The 22784-nt window shown below is 41.5% G+C and overlaps 1 protein-coding gene and 3 non-coding genes across 6 annotated transcripts; 3 read left to right on the top strand and 1 right to left on the bottom strand.

The window, feature by feature from the left end:
- Positions 1-1622: 1622 nt before the first annotated feature.
- Positions 1623-22502, bottom strand: LOC117586494 (protein goliath). 3 transcript variants are annotated; one of them, XM_034276603.1, is made up of 9 exons: positions 21946-22502; positions 12589-12631; positions 6540-7191; positions 6347-6479; positions 5019-5136; positions 4800-4951; positions 4639-4735; positions 2225-2587; positions 1624-2160 (listed from the first exon to the last, which is right to left on the bottom strand). In XM_034276603.1, the coding sequence occupies exons 3-9, from the start codon at positions 7099-7101 to the stop codon at positions 1732-1734; spliced, it is 1854 nt and encodes a 617-aa protein (XP_034132494.1). In that variant the 5' UTR covers positions 7102-7191; positions 12589-12631; positions 21946-22502; the 3' UTR covers positions 1624-1731. The 3 variants fall into 3 exon arrangements, with proteins under 3 accessions (XP_034132484.1, XP_034132494.1, XP_034132504.1); XM_034276613.1 differs by lacking the exon at positions 12589-12631; XM_034276593.1 differs by lacking the exons at positions 12589-12631; positions 21946-22502 and having other exon boundaries at positions 1623-2160; positions 6540-7101.
- Positions 5250-5321, top strand: Trnaa-cgc. The gene has a single exon. It is a non-coding gene; the product is annotated as a tRNA-Ala (tRNA).
- On the top strand, positions 5818-5889 carry Trnaa-cgc. Its single transcript has one exon. It is a non-coding gene; the product is annotated as a tRNA-Ala (tRNA).
- On the top strand, positions 6164-6235 carry Trnaa-cgc. The gene has a single exon. It is a non-coding gene; the product is annotated as a tRNA-Ala (tRNA).
- Positions 22503-22784: the final 282 nt, after the last annotated feature.

Genomic DNA, 22784 nt, shown 5'->3' with positions numbered 1-22784 from the left:
TGGACTGTTTTCCATTTGGACAATTATTTGAATGCCAAAAGATCTCACATTCATCGAAAATTACCGAACTTCTCTGCCACTGTATTCTTCTCACTGTTACTTAGAGCCCATATTTGGCGAACTCTAACTCTATGATTGGATTTGAATTCACACTTGGTAGGGACTAGGTTTATTGTTTAGACAATTAGTTCCGATTGGGAGATACATCTACCATATGTAGGATCATGAGGCCTAAGAATAGCAAACCTGGTCCAGAACAAAGTACCAAGTGAAGAACGGGAACGGATCCACATCTGCCGCTGGCGCGATTGGTTTCGCCTCACTGGCATTCCCTCCTACTTGCCACATTAACACGGTACATTGATTTTGTCGTGCGTTTGTTTATTCATTGGATGCAAGCCAAACAAAGATATAATTACTGAAGGCTTCCATTCTTATTCTTAGCGTAAAGTGTGCACATAAACCATATTGACCTGAAGAATCTTTTTCGAATATCAAACATTGTTACGACTGCAATGAAATAAATACTCGCATTCCTGCGCCTAATGGACATCAACACCTACATGGGATATTTTTATGCAGATGTTGTCCTTCTTATTTTGGTTTTGTTTCAGTTTCTTACCCTTAAAGCTCCCTTAAAGCGGCGGCATGAAGCTCCAACTATATAATAATTTTATCATGGATGTGCTGTGTAACGCCCACCTCAGACACGCCCTTTGTGCCCTAAGCCAGCCGAAGTCAGTGAGGCGGCAGCCTGCCTGCCATCCCATCTCCAAAAGCGTGGGGGGTAGGGGGGAGACAAACTTGTACGTGCTGTCATCGATCGCGATCGTTGGATGTGCAAGGAGTAGAGGAATCGATGCGGAGACCGAGAAGCAAAGCTTCTTCACCGTCAGGTGATAAAGCTGCAACACTTTGGCAAGCCGGAGCTCTCTGTCTACATGCCCTAATGTGATTACAGGCTTTAAGTTTATAAACATCGAGGGGCCATGATGACGACGACGACGGCGGTTCTGCGGCTGCTCTGGTTTGCTCCTGAAGCTGGAGATCTTCAGCCCTCCTGTTGCGTTGCAATTACGGCGCGTGCAGGGGACGGCGTCGGGGACTGGGTCTGGTCTGGGTCTCTCCACCAAGGAGAGTTTTTACCTCTGCCTCTCACTTGTGGAGCACATGATGAATTCTTATTAGCTGTCGTTGGCTGCGGCAAACTTCAACCGCTCGGCTTCCTCATAACTTGTGCTCTATTTTTCTTGCTCTTCGCTTTTGATGGGATCAGAATTGTGGATCTCCCTTTAGCCGTCTACATACAGTCTGCTGTGTTTTGTCCGTTCCCTGAGTCTCACTGCTGCCTCACAGTCTGGTAATCGTAAGACACAACAACATATCACTAGTATGGCATCATCAAGTTGGAGGCACGCGCACGCGCAGTTCCTTAATGGAATTCGCCGCAAGTTTTGTATGTGAGGCCTAAGTGCTTATGTGCTAAGTGGAGAGGGTATTGTCTCGTAATTTACGCAAGCTTTTTTCAATTTCTCTCTCTGATAGTATATGTATCTAATCTCACTCGTCGTAAGGTCGACTACAGTGTTCATACCTGATATTCTTTCGAGGCTTTCGGTGTTAGCCTTTTATTAACCATTTCTATTATTGAATAGTTTATACAACATATTTTATACAGTTGCGAGAAAGCAAATAGTTCAAGGAATACAATAAGGCAATCCCTAGCGTAGTTCATTCATTGAGATCGATACCTTCCCCATTCACCTGAATGGTGATGTAGTCTCCACTGGCCTCTCTCTCCGGATTTGATTGGGTGGGAAGTGGAGCTATTCCACCAGTACCTACCATACTTCCTCGTTTGGGTATTGTGGGCAAGGATATCTCATCGCTTTCGCCCTTCATGAAGCGACGGCGTGTTCTGGCAAAGTCGAAGGGTTCCCGTTCCCGCTGTCGCTGACTTGACTGAGCATACGAAGTATCCGTTATCTGTTGCAGGGAGTGGGAAGAACTTGATCGAGGAATTTTAGGGTTATCTGATTGAAGCTCAGGTTGCACTTGCCCAGGGCCCTGAACTGAAGGCTGTCGCTGACGACCGCCAAAGCGACCATCCGCGGAGCGTGAGCGACGATGCCGGGCCGATTCCTGAGCGCTTAGAAGTTGCTGCGGGGAAATAATCGATAAATAAAGATAGACAGAATGGAGTAGTTTGCGATTCGTTGGCCACCTGCTGCATTTCATCCTTTCGCAAACGCCGCAGCCCCTGCTGCTCCTCGAGCTTGTTGGTCATCAGGTTCATCCAGTCTCGAGCCTGTCTGAGCGACAACGAACTTTGCGACCTCTCTGGTAATCGGCTGGGGAAAAGCATTTCACGAGCACCCACCACGCTGCCACTTTCGAGGACGAAAACTCGAGGAAAGTCTATTACGAAGTCTCGACTGCGAATGAGATCGGACAAGGCAGAGGGCCGTGTGGAAGATGGGCCGGGGTTGGGCTCCGTGGCAGAGCCCTGAAGGCCCAGGTCCACAATTGTTGTGAGATCTGGACGATCTGGTTGGTATTCCAGTATACTCTCTTCGCTTCCCAGAAACTGAAAAAGAAAATGGTTTATGGTTGACCATTCCTTTCTAGTTATGGTTCCAATTATTTCAATAAGTTTAAAGAAGCGATCGGTTCTAAAATTGCAAATAAGCAGAAGGTTTTAATTTTTTGAGTTAATTTATTGGTTTGGTTCTTAAATAGTTTTAGGTCCACAGTTTATTCAAGGGTTCTAGCAAACGACATTCTGATAAGGTTTTGAGATAATTCTTACCAGAGCACTACCTTATTTGATTTCAATATTAGAGGGCAGGTTATTACAGGTTGTTTTGAGCTTGAACCAAAAAAAAAATCAAAAGAAATAGATATTGATATGAATATGAAAATAATTCAGTGTATTATTTTTTGAATATCACAGAGCAGTATAACCTGCTCAACATATCTAAACAAAAACGTTTTGTACATATCAAAATGTGAGGATTTAAATTAATGTAAATTAAAATTTGTTTTGTGTATTTATTTAATTTGAACAACTAAAAGCAAATGCTTTGGCACCTTTGATACTTCAATAGACATTTATGCATAAGTGTGCGAACTGTGATTGGTATATGTAACTGGTTATATAAATATATATATGTATGTATGTATGTACATATGTCCTTATATGGAATATGAATGCATATGTATGTGTGTAAATATGTCCGTATATGGAATATGAATGCATATGTACATACATACATATGTAATCGGCAGGGATTCGCAATGACTTTGATGATCCATAAACCATTACCTGATTTAGCTACATTTTAGTTTATATCTACTTCTCAATAGATGTGTAGATATAGTCATTTTGTATAAGTATAATCATACATTGTATGATGAGGCTATGTATGGTAGGTAGGTATCGTTATTGTGGTACGAGTACTCCAAGTATTTTTCCTTATCTATTTATCTACTTTTATCGACAATCGGTATGCTTAATACGAACTTAAACATTAAACTTAAAACTCTATGTGATTAAAGTAGAATTCCGTTTTCAAGTTGAACTTCCAGCGGTAATTTGTTTTGGTTACACAATGGTATTGTTGTACAATCTAAAATTGTAGTCTTCTTGTCAGCATTTTTAAGTACACTGCCCTCAAATGAACTTATTTACAACCGAGTGTAAATGTAAATATAATTCAAAATAAAGCCTTTCTGCTTCTTTTGATTAGCAACTAATATATATATTCGGTCTGCAATTACGGTCAAAGGCATACTTAAAAGTATTTGTCAGGCCCAATCATCAATGACTTGAGTTTCTGCTGACTGCAACTCTGCCGTTCATGCCCTTGGTGATACAACGGTAATTTGAAACAGGAACTAAAACATTTTTTTAACACCAATTTAAGAAAAGAATACATACTTTTAAAATTGTACTTACAAAATCTTATATTACAACTTGTTTTATCAAAAAAAGTTATAATTAATAGACAGTCGCTTCTTGATGACGCTTTTTTCTCCACTGGCGGGTTGCACGATGGCTTATTTTACCGCTCAAATCATTTCCCTTCCACTTTGTTGTACAAATAAAATACAAAGGTCCTGACAAAAGAAATTATGAACATTGGTCTGGTATTATGATATTTAAACGTAACCGCTTACTACGCAGCAAACTGCATGCTGTGGAATGCACTGCTTGCAGAGGGAGTTGGTTCCCGCTATTTTCACGGAAGGTAGTATCTTAGACTAAGGTGTGGGTGGTATGCTGACTTAAACATCTGTCACCTGACGGCTGGCAGTACAAATTATGGCATTCGGGATTGTAGCTGGAGCTGAGTTTCGTCGGACGCGCTTGATAGCCCCCTCATGCTGCTGTTGCTGTTGTTGCGGATACTGCTGCAACTGCGGATGATTACTACTACTAGGACTACGACTACGCTGATGCAAATAACTAGCGCCAAAACTACTCATGTTGCTGGCCTGTAGATGCTGCAGAGGTTGCTGCTGGGCCTGTGACAAAGCCACTACAATGACAGGAACATCCTGAATAGATGGCTGGGCGACAGCCGCAATGGGTGCAGTATGTTGTGGACTGGGTGTTTGATAGATTTGATCACCCACCACATAGCCATAAAATTTGAGCACATCTAGTTTGCACATCGGACAGGTTCGATGCTCAATTAGCCACGGATCGATGCAATTCTTATGGAACTCGTGTCTAGGAGAATTTATTAAATTAGATTAGTCTTTCAATTGAGTCGACTCAAAGTGGGGCTACTCACTTGCACGGCAATATGCGTATTGTGTCCGTGGGCTTGTAGGCTTCAATGCATATGGCACAGCAGTCGCTGTCCAGGTCCTTCTCATCACTTATTTTTCCCGTTTTCGTTGGAATCTTCATAATCGCTTTCTTGGTAACAGAGCACAAGTTGCGCTAAAGTTAGAAAAGTGTTTAAGTGTGTGGAGACAGTCAATGCATATGCTTACGAAGTGGTCCTTACCGATTGCTGATCTTTCGCCTGCATGTAACGGAACCGTTGTATATAGTAGAAGATGAGCCACACAAGCGATATTATCATAAGGACGATGAATGATATGGAGACGAATAAAACTGAAGTACTGAAAAAGAAATATCAGGAATTAATAAGAGAATCGTCAAATTTTGAGACCCAAATCAATAAAGCATAACTTTGGTCGTGGGAAGAAAAGCATTTGGCGGAGAGTCGGCCCATGGGGACGTAGCTCAGTGGTAGAGCGCTCGCTTCGCATGTGAGAAGTCCCGGGTTCAAACCCCGGCGTCTCCATTCAAAATAAGTCATAATATTTGTGCCTTCAAAATATTTTGTTTACATAATTTAAATTTTTTTAAATGAATTTCCTTAAAATACTTAAGAAAAAAACTTCATACAAGACTAAGTTTCCACAGTCCATTTCAGGTGTTCGTTTGGCAAAAATGTCTTTTTTGAGTTCAAAATTTTCAGTAACACTTTTTTTTCTAATATTCAACATAATAAAACAAAAATAATAATAATATTAATCAACATAAAGTACCTGGTCAATGCGGACTCATCGTCTGCGACCAAGCAATTTCGCTGTAGCGATTAAATAACAAAGAAAAAACAGAATAACTTTCAGTATACATATGCCTAAAATCGAAATCGTATCGAAAGAGTATGCAAGAGTCGTAAACAGTACAAATTTTAAACTGCGCTACCGACGTTTGCTGGTAAGGCAGTTCTCGGGAAATTGTGAGGGTTCGCTGTACGCTCTAATAGCACGTTTGTCCAATTCGCCATGCAAGGGGACGTAGCTCAGTGGTAGAGCGCTCGCTTCGCATGTGAGAAGTCCCGGGTTCAAACCCCGGCGTCTCCAAAACACATCTGCCTTAACCATTATTTTTTTCTTAACACTTATTCGTAAGCGGATTACAATCCGTTCGTTCTTAAAAGTACTAAATATTTGTATTATATTTTCTGCACTGTCTTTTTGGATTTTGAACTTAGCAATTATTGTAATTGCGAACAAATTGGACAATAAAGTCTGTCTGCAATTTGTTCGAATTCGTTTTATTTGTTCAATTTGTTTGAACTTCATCAGTTGTAAAACTCCCAATTGAAGTATTGCTTTGCTCAACCAACAATTTCATGGGGACGTAGCTCAGTGGTAGAGCGCTCGCTTCGCATGTGAGAAGTCCCGGGTTCAAACCCCGGCGTCTCCAATTTAGTGTACATTTTCCTTATTGGTTATTTTTATGATATAAAATATATATAATATGTATGTATATGTATATACATATTTTTGTATATAATATATATTATATGAAACTTACCGATTTAAACTACTGACAGTTCGCACACCACGCCGTCCTTCGATTAGAGATATGGTTACATTGTATCCCCTATCAACAGTCATTGCAAGATCTTGTCCAATATTTTGATACGTTATCACAGCAGCAATATTTCCTAAAAAAAATAAGAATGTATTCAGACTTTAAGGCCTGCACTACAAAACCTTCAACTTACGCGTCTTGCCCTTGATCTGCATCTTCTCCAGCTGCATCACCTGTTTGTCGTTGTAGATAATGACACCGGCGGCGTTCTGCTGATAGACATGCTTAACCTTTTCTTCGAATGTGCAACGGCCGCGTCTAACTAAAGCAATCCAGACCACTCCCTTATCGGGCATGGGGGCGCCCATAGTTCCCCGAATATAGGGCGTGCAGGCATAGTCATCGCTAACGCTGTCAGTGGCACTGATGTGGATCAAACGGCCAGTCACATTCAGCACCCGACCCTCTCCATAGCGAGCCTGTTCCTGGGCAAAGTCCGTCTCACACAGCGTGTTGCCATGGTCCATATATGACCAGTTGAGAAAAGCGTAGTTATAGACATCCACGGCAATCCGCTCCTCCATGCTGGCGAAGGTGTGCGTGGCATTAGCTGGTCTAAAGTATCGCTCCAGGTCCTGATTCGCAATCGACATGGCAGCGACCAGGGTGGTGGTCGTGGTTGTTGATGTGAGATGCGGCAGTCCACCGAGCAGAAGGACCAGGCATGACAGTGTAAGCATTTCTCGTAAATACATGACGTGAACCAATTCTGCAGCTGTTTGGGTATTGCTAATCAAATCGGGGCATTTAGCTCTCACCGCGTCCGGTCTAGATCAATTGTTCAACTAAAATGAAAAAACAATAAAAATTCTTCATTTCGACTCAAATACTGGAGTGCAATATTTATCTGGAGATAAGCAACCTATTCAAAAATTCCCTTTAGCCGACGATCGGCCATTCATTTATGAGCGCCTATTTTTGAACTGTTTTTGTTTCTAAGCCGATAAGGCTGATACTGGTACGGTACTGCGCACTGGAAACTCTCTTGAAAGATAATTCCAAATTAAGCTTTAATTGTCGTTTTGCTCCAGTCTTGCTGGAACGTATAATTTAATAATAGTTATAAAAACATTTTGGTTCGTTGGCTTTTTAATGTGAGAGACTGAAAAATTAAATGCATTGCTGTCGGCCCCGCCAACATTATACATACGGAAAAAGCGTAGGCGTGCGCCTGACACCGAAAAGTGGCTCGGTAGGAACAGCAACCAGTTATCTCATACTGTCATACTGCCTAGCTCGGAGACTGGACTGAGACATCTATTGGGACTACTTTTCTACTGCTCATGTTGCGACATACATACATATAATATATGACACTGTAAGTAATCATGGAAAAATTCAGGTAACCAATATAAGTCACATATACATAAGTGCATATAATCTCTCACAGGAAGACTACTTACTATATTCAATCCAATTTATGTACACATGTACATATGAAAGTATGTACGCATGCACATATGAAAGTATGTACATGTGTACATAATTTGGATTGAATATAGTAGTAGTCTTCCTGTGAGAGATTATACGTTGTGTACATATGTTGTACGTACATAAATACATACATAATTTGCTATTTACATTTTTTGTAGCGTATTGCCTACTGTGACCATAATCCTCCTCATTTGGCATCGGTAGTACTGATGCATTTCATTTCAGCTTTTGTTGTAGTTTTGTATCATGAGGCACCAACACCGCGGACTTGGCTGTTCCCTTTGAAAAGCTACTAAACAGGAATCAAAAATTGTTTCGCAACGTCTTACGAGTTTGAGTTTAAAATCTGCAGAGACGCCAAAGTTCTGGGTCAAAGATATTATGACCAGATTTCTCATATATATATATATATACAAGTTGTGAGTAAGAAGCGTCTCACACGTCCTTCCTCGTCTTAAAATTAATCAAGTCATCGGATAGAACTAAAGGAAGATGTTATACATATATACATACATACATATGTACATACATATGCGAACATGCTAGAGAGCGGCGTTAGTGTTTATTGATTCACAAACTTCGAGTAGTGATACCCCTTAGAAAACATCGTCTTTATTGGTATAGAGTTCGTAAGTCCCTTTTTAGTATGTTTTTGTCATGCTTTAATGTTGATCATCAATTTGACTCGTGGCGCATGTTGGTGGCCATTGCACTTCTTATTGTTTTGCTTATTTGAGTAAGAATGTTTATTCATTTTGGCACATTGCCAGCAACGTCACGCCAAGCATTTCGTTCTTCTTCATTATTTCTATTTAAATACAAAATACATGCACCAACTCGCTATTTAATTTATGTATAATGGGACGAATCTTATCAATATCAATGTTGAACGGATTATATTTTTTTCTTGTACAAAACGCATTCCATTGGCGTTTTTTCTTTCGTGGTGCCGACGTAGTGCACCCAAACTTTGTGCTCTTATTAAGAAAGAACATAATGTTGTTGCATGTTTTTACTTCTCATTATGTTATTTCTCTGTTTCAAGAACTAATAGTTTTCTTTGGTTATTTGGCACTTCACGAAGGCGAGGGAAAGGCGTCTATAGCAACATATTTAGCTTTTGAAGATTCAATCTTCTTAAAAAATGGTTGTAACTTGGAACGGAATGCACACTTGAATGTATTAAATATGTGTACAGTTTCCGAAAACTTATCTTGGTTGCTGCAAACCCGTTTATATTGCAATGTTTTAACAATGCAATTTTTCTATAATTCTCGTTGAAACTCTATATGATTTCAACACTGGAGAAGTTCTGATGTGATTTTGATACGTTTCAATATGCTCTGCTACGCCTTAAGCATTTCGCTAAACTCTTAAAATCTCGCCAACGCAGGGGCGTAATTGTAATTGTTTGGGAAAATGTAATCGCACCACTTATAATCGTTGCACGGTACTCTGCGCCGTTTGTAAGCTAAATTTATTTGGCTGATGTTGTCACCACTACAAATAGACGTAATTATTACAACAGCATTTCCATTAAACTTTCGTTACTTTCTGACGCAACTGTCAAACCGGAGAAGCTCTACAACTCCATGCCCCACTGATGCTGCATGCATTGGGAGTAGTTCCGTTTTTCGAATAAAATAGCAATTCTAATTCTTTGTAAGATTTATTATGAAGCCACATATTATTGTTAAATTTAAAAACATGTCAAGCACACACGCAATCTTTAATAGAGACGCACTTTAATACATATGAACATATGTACATACAAATGTATGTATGTAAAAAAGAGGACAGGGAACATACATATGTATGTATGCTGAACACAAGGGCTCCAACTCGCCACGGAAGGCAAGGAGATCTCCTCTGAGCTCGATGCAGTACCCCAAAACCTCTCCCCGGCATTACGGAGGACAACAAAGATGGCGGCGAGGGAAAGAAGTACCGTCAGATGGGCCAACTCAGCGAAGGGCAGATGGACTTATAGCCTTATACCAGACTAAGGCATGTGGGTCAACTGCCCAGCGCGCGGCGTAGAAGAGACCGCGGAGCACATCCTCCACACTTGCCCAAGGAGACACTCTGAACGCCAGGAACCTAATCTCGTAGTATTGTAGTAGTAAGTAATGAAGTAATGCAGAAACTGAGAGAGCTGAAGCAGAGTCGTAACGGAACAAAAGATGGGGTCCAAGGTGACCCGCCCGATCCAGCGAAGCAGAGCTTCACGGCAGTCCCACAGAGAAACAGGCATTACTCCGAACACTATTCCTATTCGTATCTTCATGAACTTTAATTTTTTTGATTGTTATTCCTTACTATTTTTTTTGCACTGTAATAAACTGATATAACATCAAGAAGGGAAATGTGAGACGCTTCTTACGGCATACCCGGTACTCTGTAGGACATCTGTACCTTAGCGGTTTTTTGTCAAATTTTACAATTTCTTCATCTGTAATCTACATCTACTCACTTGTCACACCAACACGCTCTTTTAGCTCGCCCCCCTCCCCTAGAGACACACACTGCACGCCACTGGATATATTTTTTTACCAACTCTTTATGGTTGGCCGTTTTGTATTTTCGGAGAAAATGTTGGCTCTTGGGTGGACCGTGGACAAACTACGACTCGTTGAAACTTTCATCGTAGTGCGATGAATAAACATTTATGATACCCTTCGTTTTGTAACTCGAACACAGTTATGAAGAAGATTTAAAAACGTCAGTGTGTGGTCGTTTTGTAAACTGCATCTGACTGGTATATCGGAGACTACAGGTAGCCCTCGCGAGGGTAAATGAACACAAAAATATGAAGACTAACTAGTGGGAAGGCGCTGGAAAGCCACTTGGCTTCCTAGTCACGTTTCAAGTCGGCGAGGGGCGGGGGAGGTGCCAACAAGTTTATATATGTACATATATATGTATTGGTTTGTTATTATTATTGTATTTGTCGGTCCACTGAGAAACGGAACAGTGATAGAGTGTAGGGGTGAGTGAGGAGAAAGGTGCATAAATAAGGGGCACAACATGTGTAAGCCAGCGCCAACGACGTCATAAATTTGTACAAACCTTCCATGAGCTGTCCACCCAGATTTGGACCCCATTCGTTCGCCGGTTTTGCTTCAGGTCGGATTCAGACTTGGATCGGTTCGTTTAATTTCTCTCCCCCAATACCTTTAACATTAATTTTCTCTTATTAGACGACAACCCCTCGAACGTCATAAGCGTAAAAACGTGATTTCCGGTAATCGGCTGCTACTATAATTATTCAAGGTTGTTAGGGTTCGGATTTGATACCGCCTTCGTCAGGCGAAAAATTCTACATGTGCTGCCACTAAAGTAGAAATTCAGAGTGAGAAGCACTCCAAAGTGCTTTCCTCGTGACTGATCCTGTACTGTCATATAGAGGGGTGTAGAAGAATTTACATTTGTATATACATATATATGTACATTTTACATAGGTGTGTGGTCACTTGCCTGAGTGTTTCGGAAAGTGGCTGAGAAGCCTATGAATTTTAGTTTGGGTTTCTACACTACACAGTTTACTTGAGCGATATTGCACATTTCCATTATAACATACATACATATCTACTTAATGCCAATTATTGTGCATTCCCGTTGTGCCTAACCACAGCGACTGAAAACTTAGTCTTGGCAGAAGAAAAGTTTCGAACAGTGACAATTTTGACGCGAGGCGAAATTGCTTCCTCCCTCGGCCACCCCTTTACCTGCGCAGGTATTGATTTTGAGTATTTTCAACAACGACGTCAAGAACGACTACGACAACAATAATAGCTCAAAAAAATGCCAAGGCCTACTCTTTCAATTCTCCGCATCCCGAGCTTCTCTGTGGAGTGGGAAGCGTCATCAAGATACATATGTAGATAGCAGAAACAGCTCGAGCTACAGTTTTCAGTGCCAAGAGTAAAAACTGCTGATATGTAATGGTAAGCAAGTGACCTGAATCTATCTATGAACAAAAAGAGACGAGACTGATGCTGCGCTTCGGGTTAAGGTTTTCGTGCATATGGAGGCATTTTGTAACTTCCGGTTGAATCTGTATCGTGTGCCAGTTTTTTTAGCCGGAGACAGCTGGGTTTAATTAAAAGAAAGTTACGAGAGTACTTAAACATTCTTAAAATATCGATTCTAAATCTAGAGAATTTCTCAACAGTCAACCTTTACGACTGGTCGTGTCTGTGCAGTCTGTTTTCAATTGTCTATTTATAAGGTATTTGTCGTTCTTATTCAATTGTAGCCCCTTTTGCTCATCCCGCCCCGATGCGAACAACGCCTGGTACACCGCCGCCGCCCATAGACACAGAAGCCAATGACACACGTGGCCAGCCACGCGCTTGACTGCCGTCTACCTAAGACCCACAGAACGGAAGCCAAGTCTGATATTGCGGTTACTGTTACTGACTACCGACGGCACGGGCGGGGTACAACAATGTAAAGTAATTATGTACCCTTTCAGGGATTCAACTCGTGACCTGTGCTTATTCCTTCCAAATAGGATTGATTAACTGGCCGAGGTGCGTAATGCGAATGGCAAAATGCTCCCGAATTCGGAATGACATTCAAGAGGAACTGTATTATCTGAAGGATATGTAACCAAAATGCTGTCAAAAGCCTGACATGTGACAACATCGCCTTAATAGCTATCTATAACACTGGGTTATGTTTCCGCCTGAGCTTCCAGCAGCCACCCCTACGCTGCGGCCAAGTTCGCTTGCCACAACACTCACCAAAGTTTCCAGATTCCTTCGGCTCTGCTAATTGTTTCTCAAGCTGCAAATAAAAGCAAATGGAAAAAAATGAAGTCATTTAGAGAAAATGTCAGCCTTATTGGAAACGTATTTTAATACCACTTAGTATATCGATATGCAAATTTTATAAGATGTGTGTCACTTTGGGGCTACATATTTTGGGAATGCATTTGAAAATGTAATTGGAAAATAAATCACTTATTAGTGTTCCTTTCGTTTAAGGCCATTATCCTTAAACCTTTTTTTTGGGTGGAGGGCTGGCTATAGAGGCATGGATTACCTCTGGCAATTGATTTAACAGAACTAAAAGAAGAGAACGAGCATTCCAATAGCAAAAAAAAATGCTACCAATCCTGCGTATTGTATGTATGTATTATAGCAATATCTACCATCCATGCCCACCCACGCTTTCTCGTTTGGCTAATTGTGCGTTATCACTTGCCGCAAAACGTGATACCAACGCGCTCCCAGCATACCAATAACTATATATACAAGTCACTAGACACACAGATACATTATCGCTGGCATTAGAAGTGGAGGACGGACGCACGTCAGAATGGCTAGCACTTGGTAATTATTGAGCAGTCCCCTTGTAAGTTACACCCACAACCTATACCACCCTACTCCTCTCAGCTCGAAAGCCCATTCTTCGTGTAGAAACTGGTGCTACCGTGCCAACGTGCTGCCGATATGCGTGATGAGATTGCTAAACCATATTGATTTTTATAGTACGTCGTGGTATTTAATCATCGTCAGAGGGAAGTCTCATTTGACCCCTCCCCTGTTCTCTTTTCAAACCCATCTCTCTGTCTGCCGCTCATGCCTCATTGTGTCCGCTTTGCGATTTTGCACTAAACATTATAATTAATTCACAATTTTATTTTGAGCATTCACGTTTCTAATGCGGAATAATATCTGATTCTGTTTTGATTCTCATATTCCGAATCGCCGATTCGCTATTTCTCCATTGTTGATCTTGTGTTGTCACCCGTCCTGTACGTTTAATAAGCAAGGTGAGTAAGTTTAGCTGCGGCTCCAATCACTCGAACTATGCTTGTGGGGAGACTGGTTCGCTTGTGTGGATGCCACGCTTCCTTGTTCTCCCTCACTCCCTCCCTCGACTTCATGTGACATTGAACGAATCAATCGTTTCAGGTGTGCTTTCCATCCGGTAAAGAGAACAGTTTGCACTACTCGTATAACATACGTACGAGTCTCTTCAATTAAACATCTCGAGACTTTTTTAGATGCAAGGTTCGTGGGAACATGCTCTGATGTATCGTACATGTATGTATGTATGTACATATGTATGAATACATACCATATGTATGGGAAAATGGGAAAAACAGAAGCCAGGAGCCATGGGACACTTTTTTCGTTGTCTGGAAATGACACTCACACAATCAACACTAATTAACCTTCTTGAGAGGGAGAAATAACAGAGGAGCGCAAATAAAATAAATATTATCTTTCCCCAGAACCAAGCGGCGATATGGTAAGAGGGGCCCGATCGCTTTCCACTTCAACACGCAACGGCTTTGGAAAAATAATAAGAAAAATGTAAGAGAACAACACATTCAATTCCCAGAAAAGGGAGCCGATAGGGAGGAGGTGGAGGCTCCCCATTTCCCAGTCTCTCTCCAGACGTTTGTCTCCTCAATTATCGCTGACTCCACAGCTTTGTCCGGGAGGGGGGAACCTGGATCCCGAAGACCAACATGACTATGACTCACGAGAACATTTTACAGTTTAGTTAAGCATGCAAATGCGTCTCCTGCAGAGACTTCACCCTGTGTTGGTGACAGGGCAGACGTAGTCTTAATGGTTGGTTGCTTCAACCACGTCTTTTTTTCTACTGCGGTACTATGGGGGCGTCACCGTGAGTGAGGGATATGTGAGTCACGGTGCAAGGTGTAGGGGGGGGGGGGGGGGGGGGGGGGGGGGGGGTGGGGGGGGGTGGCGTTTTTATCAAGGATAATCTGCCAGAAATCAAACAATACTCGAACTTTATTTTTAAAAAGATTGACGCGGCGAGTACATATGTATGTGTACGTACACAAAACACCAACCAATAATTAAGATAAACTCTGTACAGTGAATGTTTTATGAGGTTCGACTTATGCGACTGCACAGCCAAGCAGTTACTTGTTTTATTTCGATTGGCCATACTAACTCTTATCAGAGGAGTTGCGATGCGGCTACGTCTCTTTTATAACTCTCCGCTGTTTAACGTCATGAAGCGCAATGAAGTCAAATATTAATCAAATATAGGTACGAATCCGTACACATGCATTTGGCATTTATTGTTTGGCCCTTGTTTACATTTAATTAATGGCTTTTAATCGATCTGTTGAGGCTGCCAACATTTATTTGCCATTGTGACAGTGAGGCAAGTAATTTGCTAGGCTCACACAAATTGATGTTCTCTATCTCTGCTGACAAGAAGAGCATCAAAGCAGTTATAATTTCCAATTATTCCACAGAAATTGAACAGGCCCAAAACATCACACTAGACATCACACACGCATACATACATTTTGTCAGCACGATATCAGACGATATCAAGTGAATGAAGTGGAACCGAACTGAAAATTGCGAAGCAGCTGTGCAAATTCGGGATAAAATTGACGAGAGTCAATGCCCCCTGTGTGTGGCAAACAAAGGTCGTTCAAAATTCGTCATATACTGTATGATCGCCTGTCAATCTAATTATGGTACTAATATCCTTTCAACACAACGAACTTTGGCAGAATGCTAGAGATCTCTGTACTTTTGTTACATCAACTACCACGTCCAATGACATGAAGGTGTGTTTGTGCTATAGACATCATTTTTTGTATGACTGATGGGGTTTTCTATCAGATCACCAAATTGGGATATTATAGACAACAACTTTGTTGTCTTTTCACATTCTCTCGTTGCCACTCTGCTTCTGCAGTGTGCGGCCTCTGCCTCTTCCGAACCTCTGCCTCTGCCGTGACTGTGCAGTGTGCGGCTCTAGGAAAGGGGGGTGAGCTAAAGGAGCGTACTGGAGATGACAAATGAAGAAAAAATGTTAAATTTGACAAAAAACCGCTAAGGTACAGATGTAGTATTATGTACCGCGTATAAAAGCTGTGACGTGTAAGAAGCTTCTCACACGTCCCTACTCGTTTTAACTTCCTTTACAATTTCCACATTTATCTAAGCATTTCCCGATCGAGATCTCGTGACAGAAAACTTTTCCGGGACAATTTCGTTAATTTGAATTCAAGCCAGCACTCCAGCACTCTTCATCTACCCCCCTCTTTACTGACAATTAGTCAAATGCAAAGGGAGCGAACATTTTTTATCTATAGATTTCAAAGCGCATGGAGAATGTACCAAAAATGTGAAATCACCCTACACTGATTTAGTCGGCTTGCACGGAATTCTAGAGACGAATAGTCAAAGTGCTTGAAATAAAAATGTGCATCCGATTTGCAAGTAGGAGAGCGAGTCAAAATCCACCAACACCAATTGTCTTTCCTATTCACTCATACAAGGAAAGAAGAACGCCAGAGCTGTCTCGCGTTGTTTCGCCGTTACTTTGCTCTCTCGCTCTCACAAGAAAACCAGAGTGAACGATAAAGAACCTCGACGCCCTTCCCTAGACCTACACACTGCAGACTCGCGGCAGAGGCAGCGCCCGCACACAAAAAAGAAAACAAATATAAGCTGGGGGACGGGGTGGGTTAAAAGTCGGAATAGGCAGAGGGACGGCAGAGGCAGAGGCCGAGTGAAGCAGAAGCAGAGTGTGAATGAGAGAATGTAAAAAGAACAACAAATGCTGCTGGACAAGGTGGGTTTAGCCACTGAAAATTAATTTCTTCATTCTGGCTATAATAATAATCCAATCAGATCCAATCAATTGTAGATTTGGGAGGTTTTCGCCCTGGCTCATTTTTTAAATACACTTGTAACAGTGTGAGTCTGGATGAAAAATGTTGTGGCTCTAGCTTTTATGGTCTCTGAGATCCAGGCGCTCAACAAGACGGACGGACGGACAGACGGACGGACAGACAGACATGGCTCAATCGACTCGGCTATTGTTGCTGATCTAGAATATATTTACTTTATGGGGTCGGAAAGGTCAGAAGGAAACGTCCTTCTGTGTGTTACATACTTTGTGCACAAATACAATATACCCTATTTATAGAAGAATAGATATATATCAAGAAAAAACGGCACATATTGATAGTTTATTTAAAATAAATCATAAATTTAACTCCCTTTTATATTTTTAATCGAATTTCAGATTACTTTGATTTGGATTCATGCCAGCACTCCAGCAACTCAACATTTTCCTATTCTTTCTCCTTTTCACTTGATTTGGTCGGCTAGCACAAAATCCCACAGAGCAGTAGGCCCGTCACGGCACGTCACAATATATGTGCATTAGATTTGTGAGTAGGGGCGCGCGGCCTAAGCCACCAACACCTACGCAGTTTACCTCCTCATCCCCATTCCAGTAGTTTCAAATTTGTCAGCGCGTTCGGTCCGGTGCGGATTCGATCCGCGAAAAAATCGGAAAAATCGGGAAAATTCGGGAAACTAAACGGGAAAAAGTATCGTGCAGCTGTGGAGTAAGTGCATTGATGTGAAGTGACATCACTAAAGCATAGATAAAGCATAGAAAATTACCAACAAGTGTGTGTTAGTGAAGTGTAGTGAAATGGTTTAGCATTGAATGGGCAAAAAATGCGAGATCAATTGCGGAGGAGCACAGCGAGGCTAGAAGCAGATCATCGATGAAAATATGCGGCAATATGTGAAAGTGAAGTGTTAAGAGTATATTATTTTTCGTACAAATGTATGTATGCATGCGTGTGAAGAGGACAATAAGTGCTTCACGGCACATGCGAAAAGAAGAAGCGCAATGAGGAAAAGAAGAGTGTAAAAGGCAAGTGAAAATTTATGTTTTATGTTTGCTTTACAGTTTATTCTTTTTTTTTCGCAAATGCTCGTATATTTTTCTAAGTGACAATCATTTTGTTATTTTTGTTATTTTGTTTTTGTTTATTACCCTATGGCTTTACCAAATTAACCAAAAACAATTATCCTTACACTTGCACCACTCGATAAGTGAGTGTGGGTGCGCGTCTTTGATCCTCCCATTCCCTGGCTCCCTTTGCAAAATTTGTATACCCGGTACTCGCGCGTCCCTTCTCGTTGGACTTGCACATACGTTCCCATTTTCATTTGGTTTTCTCTGTCCTCTGTCTAAAGTTCATTGTGTAATGGCCTTTCACCCAGCTTCGGCTGTTCTTATCTGTCTTTTGACGGTTGGGTGTGGGAGAGACTATATTCTCTATCTGATGGTGGCGATAGTGTCAGAATTGGGTATTGGGAGGAGATGACGAGTAGTTTGCAAAAAAGCAACAATGGGTTTTTCTTTTTTTTGAAGGCGGTTTAAGCTTAAGTCTGCTCAAATTGGGAGTTTTTACGTACACAATACAAAACAACAAACGAACTAAACTAGACCCCCGACTTTGGTTGTCCCAAAATTGTTTCCATTAATTTGATCTTATTGATCTGTGGGTCTATATCAGTTTGCTCTGTTGGAGTCGATTGCGTTGACCGCATTTGCCGCCGAATGCCAAAAGCCCCCGTGAATCGATTCGCCAATCCGTCACTTTCTCCCCATATCGGGAGTAGAGTGTTTAATGTTGGTTCTTATTTATGACTGTTTTCTCTACTTTAAGCGTTTTTACTTTCGTTTCATTGGAGGCTCGTCTTGACTAAACGGTTATTTAAAGAGTGACAGCCGCCGCTGTCTGATGTCTGCTCCGTAATTATCCCGTAAACGGTCTTTAATTAGCATGATTTGCACAGACATGTGGGTGCCTTCTCTAAAGGTGCATCTGCGTTCCCCCTCGCGCTGAGTCATTTCGTGTAGTTGTATTGGATATGTCAGATGTTCGACTGCGAGTGAGTACCCTTGAAACCCAACTTGGAATGTCTCCCCCAATCCTCATCACTACATTTGTTATTAGCTTTTAAAATTTACTGGAAGTTGAGTAGCTAATATTTACTTGGCAACCATACTAGCCAACTCTTCTACCTCCCTCACGACATAATGTAGTATGATCCCTGCCATGCTCTATTCAGGCTATTCAGGCAGCAGCTTAGAGCAAACTAATTTTGATGCAAAATTAAAAACAGATTAAAGATGGAAATTTAAACGTGAGTTATTCACGATATCAGCTTCAGGAGATAATGGGATAGGATGGAAAAACAATTAGTAAACACTCCCAGGCCTATTCCGTAGTCTATCCCCTCAAATTAATGAACTAATGCAATACAAAATTTATATCGAAGTCGAAGCTTGATTTGCCTTTGACTTTGGACGAGTATTAATAAATCATTAATAAGCCAGAACGGGACGGTTTCATCGCTAGCGTTGCTGTCGGGTCTCCCCAGGCTGATGAAGCTTGCCGGCAATTACAGGTTCTTACGAGGAAGCTTGTGCCTTCCAGCGAATATATGGTTTTTAGTCACTAGTCGATCTTATTTCCCGTGATTGGTGCTTCTTAGTGTATTTACATTTTATACGTGCCTTTCACCGGAATTGGGGGACTGACGTAATTTAAACCCGATGGAAGCAAAAGTTTCTGAATCGATTAAATGGATATTCAGGGCTAAATAGATCCATGTGAAAAAACGAATTAGTCGGAAGTAAATCAATTAATTCCAAATTAAAAACAGTCCACCCTTAATCATTTTGGTTAGACATTAGATATAAGCAGAGCGATGTCACACGTGAGATGCTCTGTGGGATGAGAATTGCAGTTAGCACCAGATACAGGTCAGATAAACATACAGTATTTACACATATGCCTGTGTTATGTAATGTGGACACGCCGAAGGCATAGCGCTAGGAACTCCTTCCTAGACAAACAAAAGGCTTGCGACAACACACACAGTTCTGGCGAGGAGAAATGTATGAAAGATTTTCCTTAACAGGGACTGGCACTATGTCAGTAAGTGAGAGTGAGAGGATATGATTGAGCACCCATTGCATGACCATAAGAGATAAGGAGAAACTAATCTGGGTCCCGATGTGGTGATGTTCAATGGATCGATGAGACGGTATTGATTATTCTGTCCATAGTATTTATTGTTGAAGGATGCTCTGGTATCACTGAAGATGATACCTGTTTGCTCTTCCCATCTTTGCCGTCTCTCCAGATCTTGAATGAGAGAAAATGAAAGGGGAAAGTGCTTTATGTTTGAATGCTGAAAAACTGTACGTAGCTGGCCCCATTGTCACAATTTTCATGAGACATTTGCGGCAAACACGTTGGGGCTTCCAGTTCTCCCACCTCCTCCTCCAACCTTTTCTCATGTGACTGCAGTTTTCATTAAACAAGAGAACGATTAAATGATTTTCGCTTAATTCGCTGAATGATTGATATAGGGGGTTCGATGCACCTTAGACTGAAACAGACAGAGACGCGGAGGGCTAGGTTTGGATATTTGAAAGGAATAGGAATAGGAGGAACAACGACGATACACAGGTAAAAACAGAATGTACACATTGGGGTACATATAACAGCAGGGAAGGGAACGACATATTGGCATATTAGACAATTAGTCATAATATAGACAATGAGAAAAATTACAGATTAATAGCAATTGTTTGTGGTTGGCTAGTCGACATCCTCACTGACGTTACCCAATCTGCAGGTACACCAGAACGGATAAGGAAAAGCTTTTCCATTTCACTTTTCCTTGTTTGCCCAAGCCACTCTCTCTCTCTCTCTTTCCATGTGATATACGCTTCCGCTCTAGATGATGGCCTAGAATATTATTTCTTTGTGACCCACTTGCAGTAGGCTATTGGAGATGGAAATGGGTGAAACGCTTAATGATAGCTACAGGCGCAGAACCAAAGAAATGGACCGATCCCCTACCAGTGTCAAGTGCCGAGATCCTCTACCATTATCCAAGCACAAACTTTCACTAACATAAAAGTGGATCAATGCAAAGTTAAAGCTGACAATTGCAATTAAAGTAAAAATGCACTTATGTCATGTCCCTGCCACATGCCGCATGCCGGATGCTCCCTAGTCTCGGCTAGAGGAACCAGCGATTGCGAGTCCAGTGTGCTGTACTCCGAAATTTAAAACTCGTTTTCCATGTCAGTTTTTTTTTTGACGGTTTACTTCTGCTGAAATTTGAATATTTGCTTCCGCCTATGCCATGGAAAGAGGCACTTTGGAAAGGCAGTGGTAGGTTAGAAACAGTGCAATACGCAGATATACATACAAGCATAACAATTCGTTGCCAAAATTGCAGCATTAACAATGGAACAGTAGCAGCCAGAGGGAAACTTCGCATCTTGGCCGAAACAAACGCGAGAGCAAAAATTTAAAATGGAGAGCGAACTTGAGTCTGCGCCTGCGCAGGTCCTTCTATCCTTCTCTCACGCTGTCTCTGTTTTACTCTGTTGTTTTTGTTGACAGCCAAAGGTTGAAGTCCCAAACGAAAATATAGCAAGGAAAATTTGTTGCTGATTTCCCTATTTCGCTAGATGCCAATGACTCTCGCCAAACAGATCGAAAGGTGTCTCCGAAGGTTTGCACAGTCCGACAGCACCCGATCAGGACTCAGAAATCGTTCCTTGGTGATGCAGGCTCTTTTCTGCAATTCCCTGCCTTTTCTTCCTTTATTTAAAACAAAGTTTATATGTGTTTTCCGTTTCACTTGAGGCCTCCCTTGGCCAGCGGTTGGTGAGGATAAGACTTGGGGCTGCTTGGTCGCGTGAGTTTATATTGATTTTTCCCACAAGCGAATTATTCGCTTTTTTCTGGGGACCGAGCAAATTTGCAAGGAAAGTGTTCAAGTCAACTAGTTTACGGCCGGGCTGGGGAAGCAGAAGCTGTCCGTTAAAAGACCCCACTGGCCCCACTGAAATGTATATAATTGGAGCAGGGAACTCACACAAGGGGGCAGGCTTTGGACTAGATCTGATGTGGTAGTGCTTCAAGCTTTGTTTGGCGATTACCTGTTGCATTAATTATAAAGCCATCAAATGATTAATTTCCCCTCAAGGCTGTTGTGCATCCATACCTTCACAGATGAGGTTCCCCAACCTCTAGCGAGCAGTACTGTTGAACTCAAATTCCAGCCGTGGATGTCATTCATTGCTCTTTTCACTTATCAGTCTACGTTTTCATCCAAAGTCTACACCCATAACAAGAGTATGCAAAGGCAAAAGCAAAGGCAGCTAATAAATTCCAACATTATTTACAAACAAACAAAAACAATATTCCCAGCAAAATAGCGATGCCAATGAGAATGAAATGAACTGACCTGCTAAGGGTGCGGGCTCCTGAAGAGGGGTCCAGAAAAAACAAATTTAGCGCCTCTTGGAGAGAATTTTATAGCTGCTGTCGTCGTTGCTGGCGGCTGACCAAAATTTATTCAACACTCTAGATAATCGTCGCTCTGTGGCTTTTGTTGCAACACCAGCTGTTTGGTACACAAGATAAATAAACAACAGATATTTCTCGATTCTTTTTAATTTTCTTTGCGCATTTACATATATTGTTGCTGTTTTTTTCCTATCTATTATTATTTCTGGTTGAGGAGCGTACGCGATTGGAATATCTTATTTTATTGTATTTTTGTATTTTTTATTTTTAATTTCGTTGGTGTTGTCGAGATAATTTGACGTGCTCTGCAGTTGGATTTAGATATTTCACTCAGCCAAAGTGCAAGCGTCGGATACTGCTAATTTTCATTCACTAAACAAACTATCTTGCTTAGACACTCAGATACAGATTCACAGATACGCGCAGCGTGGAGCAAGCTGCCACGGGCGCCAATATCCAACAGATACGAAAAAACCCAACTGACTCGAACGACAACAGAACGCGAAGTGGTCGCGCCGAGTCGTTAAACTTGAATTTAAAATAGCGCACGCGCACATACATGACGGAATTATACAAAGTGGTCTCGTCGGCTGCCAAATCGTTTCGTTTTCACGCCCCTAGCGTTCAGTGCGTGTTTTGTCGACTTGAAAGGTTGCGTACAGACGAATTTATTAACAAACATGAGCCCCTGTGCTCAGAAAAACTGACTTTACAGTTTTTGCAGCAAGAAAATTACAATTTATTTTAGAATTAAGAGTCTAAGCAAAAAATATCTAT

The sequence above is a fragment of the Drosophila guanche genome, unplaced genomic scaffold, assembly GCF_900245975.1.
Source record: "Drosophila guanche unplaced genomic scaffold, DGUA_6, whole genome shotgun sequence".
NCBI lineage: Eukaryota > Metazoa > Arthropoda > Insecta > Diptera > Drosophilidae > Drosophila > Drosophila guanche.
The sequence above is the reverse complement of the archived record's forward strand: the minus strand, read 5'-3'. Positions and strand labels throughout refer to the sequence as shown.

Bases quoted from the DNA above. Each gene is read 5' to 3' on its own strand.
- LOC117586494 (XM_034276603.1), bottom strand. From the start codon at position 7,101: ATGTATTTACGAGAAATGCTTACACTGTCATGCCTGGTCCTTCTGCTC. The intron at 4,952-5,018 runs GTAAGGACCACT...TTCTAACTTTAG, and splicing joins AGGCGAAAGATCAGCAATCG to CGCAACTTGTGCTCTGTTAC. The intron at 4,736-4,799 runs GTGAGTAGCCCC...AAATTCTCCTAG, and splicing joins ATACGCATATTGCCGTGCAA to ACACGAGTTCCATAAGAATT.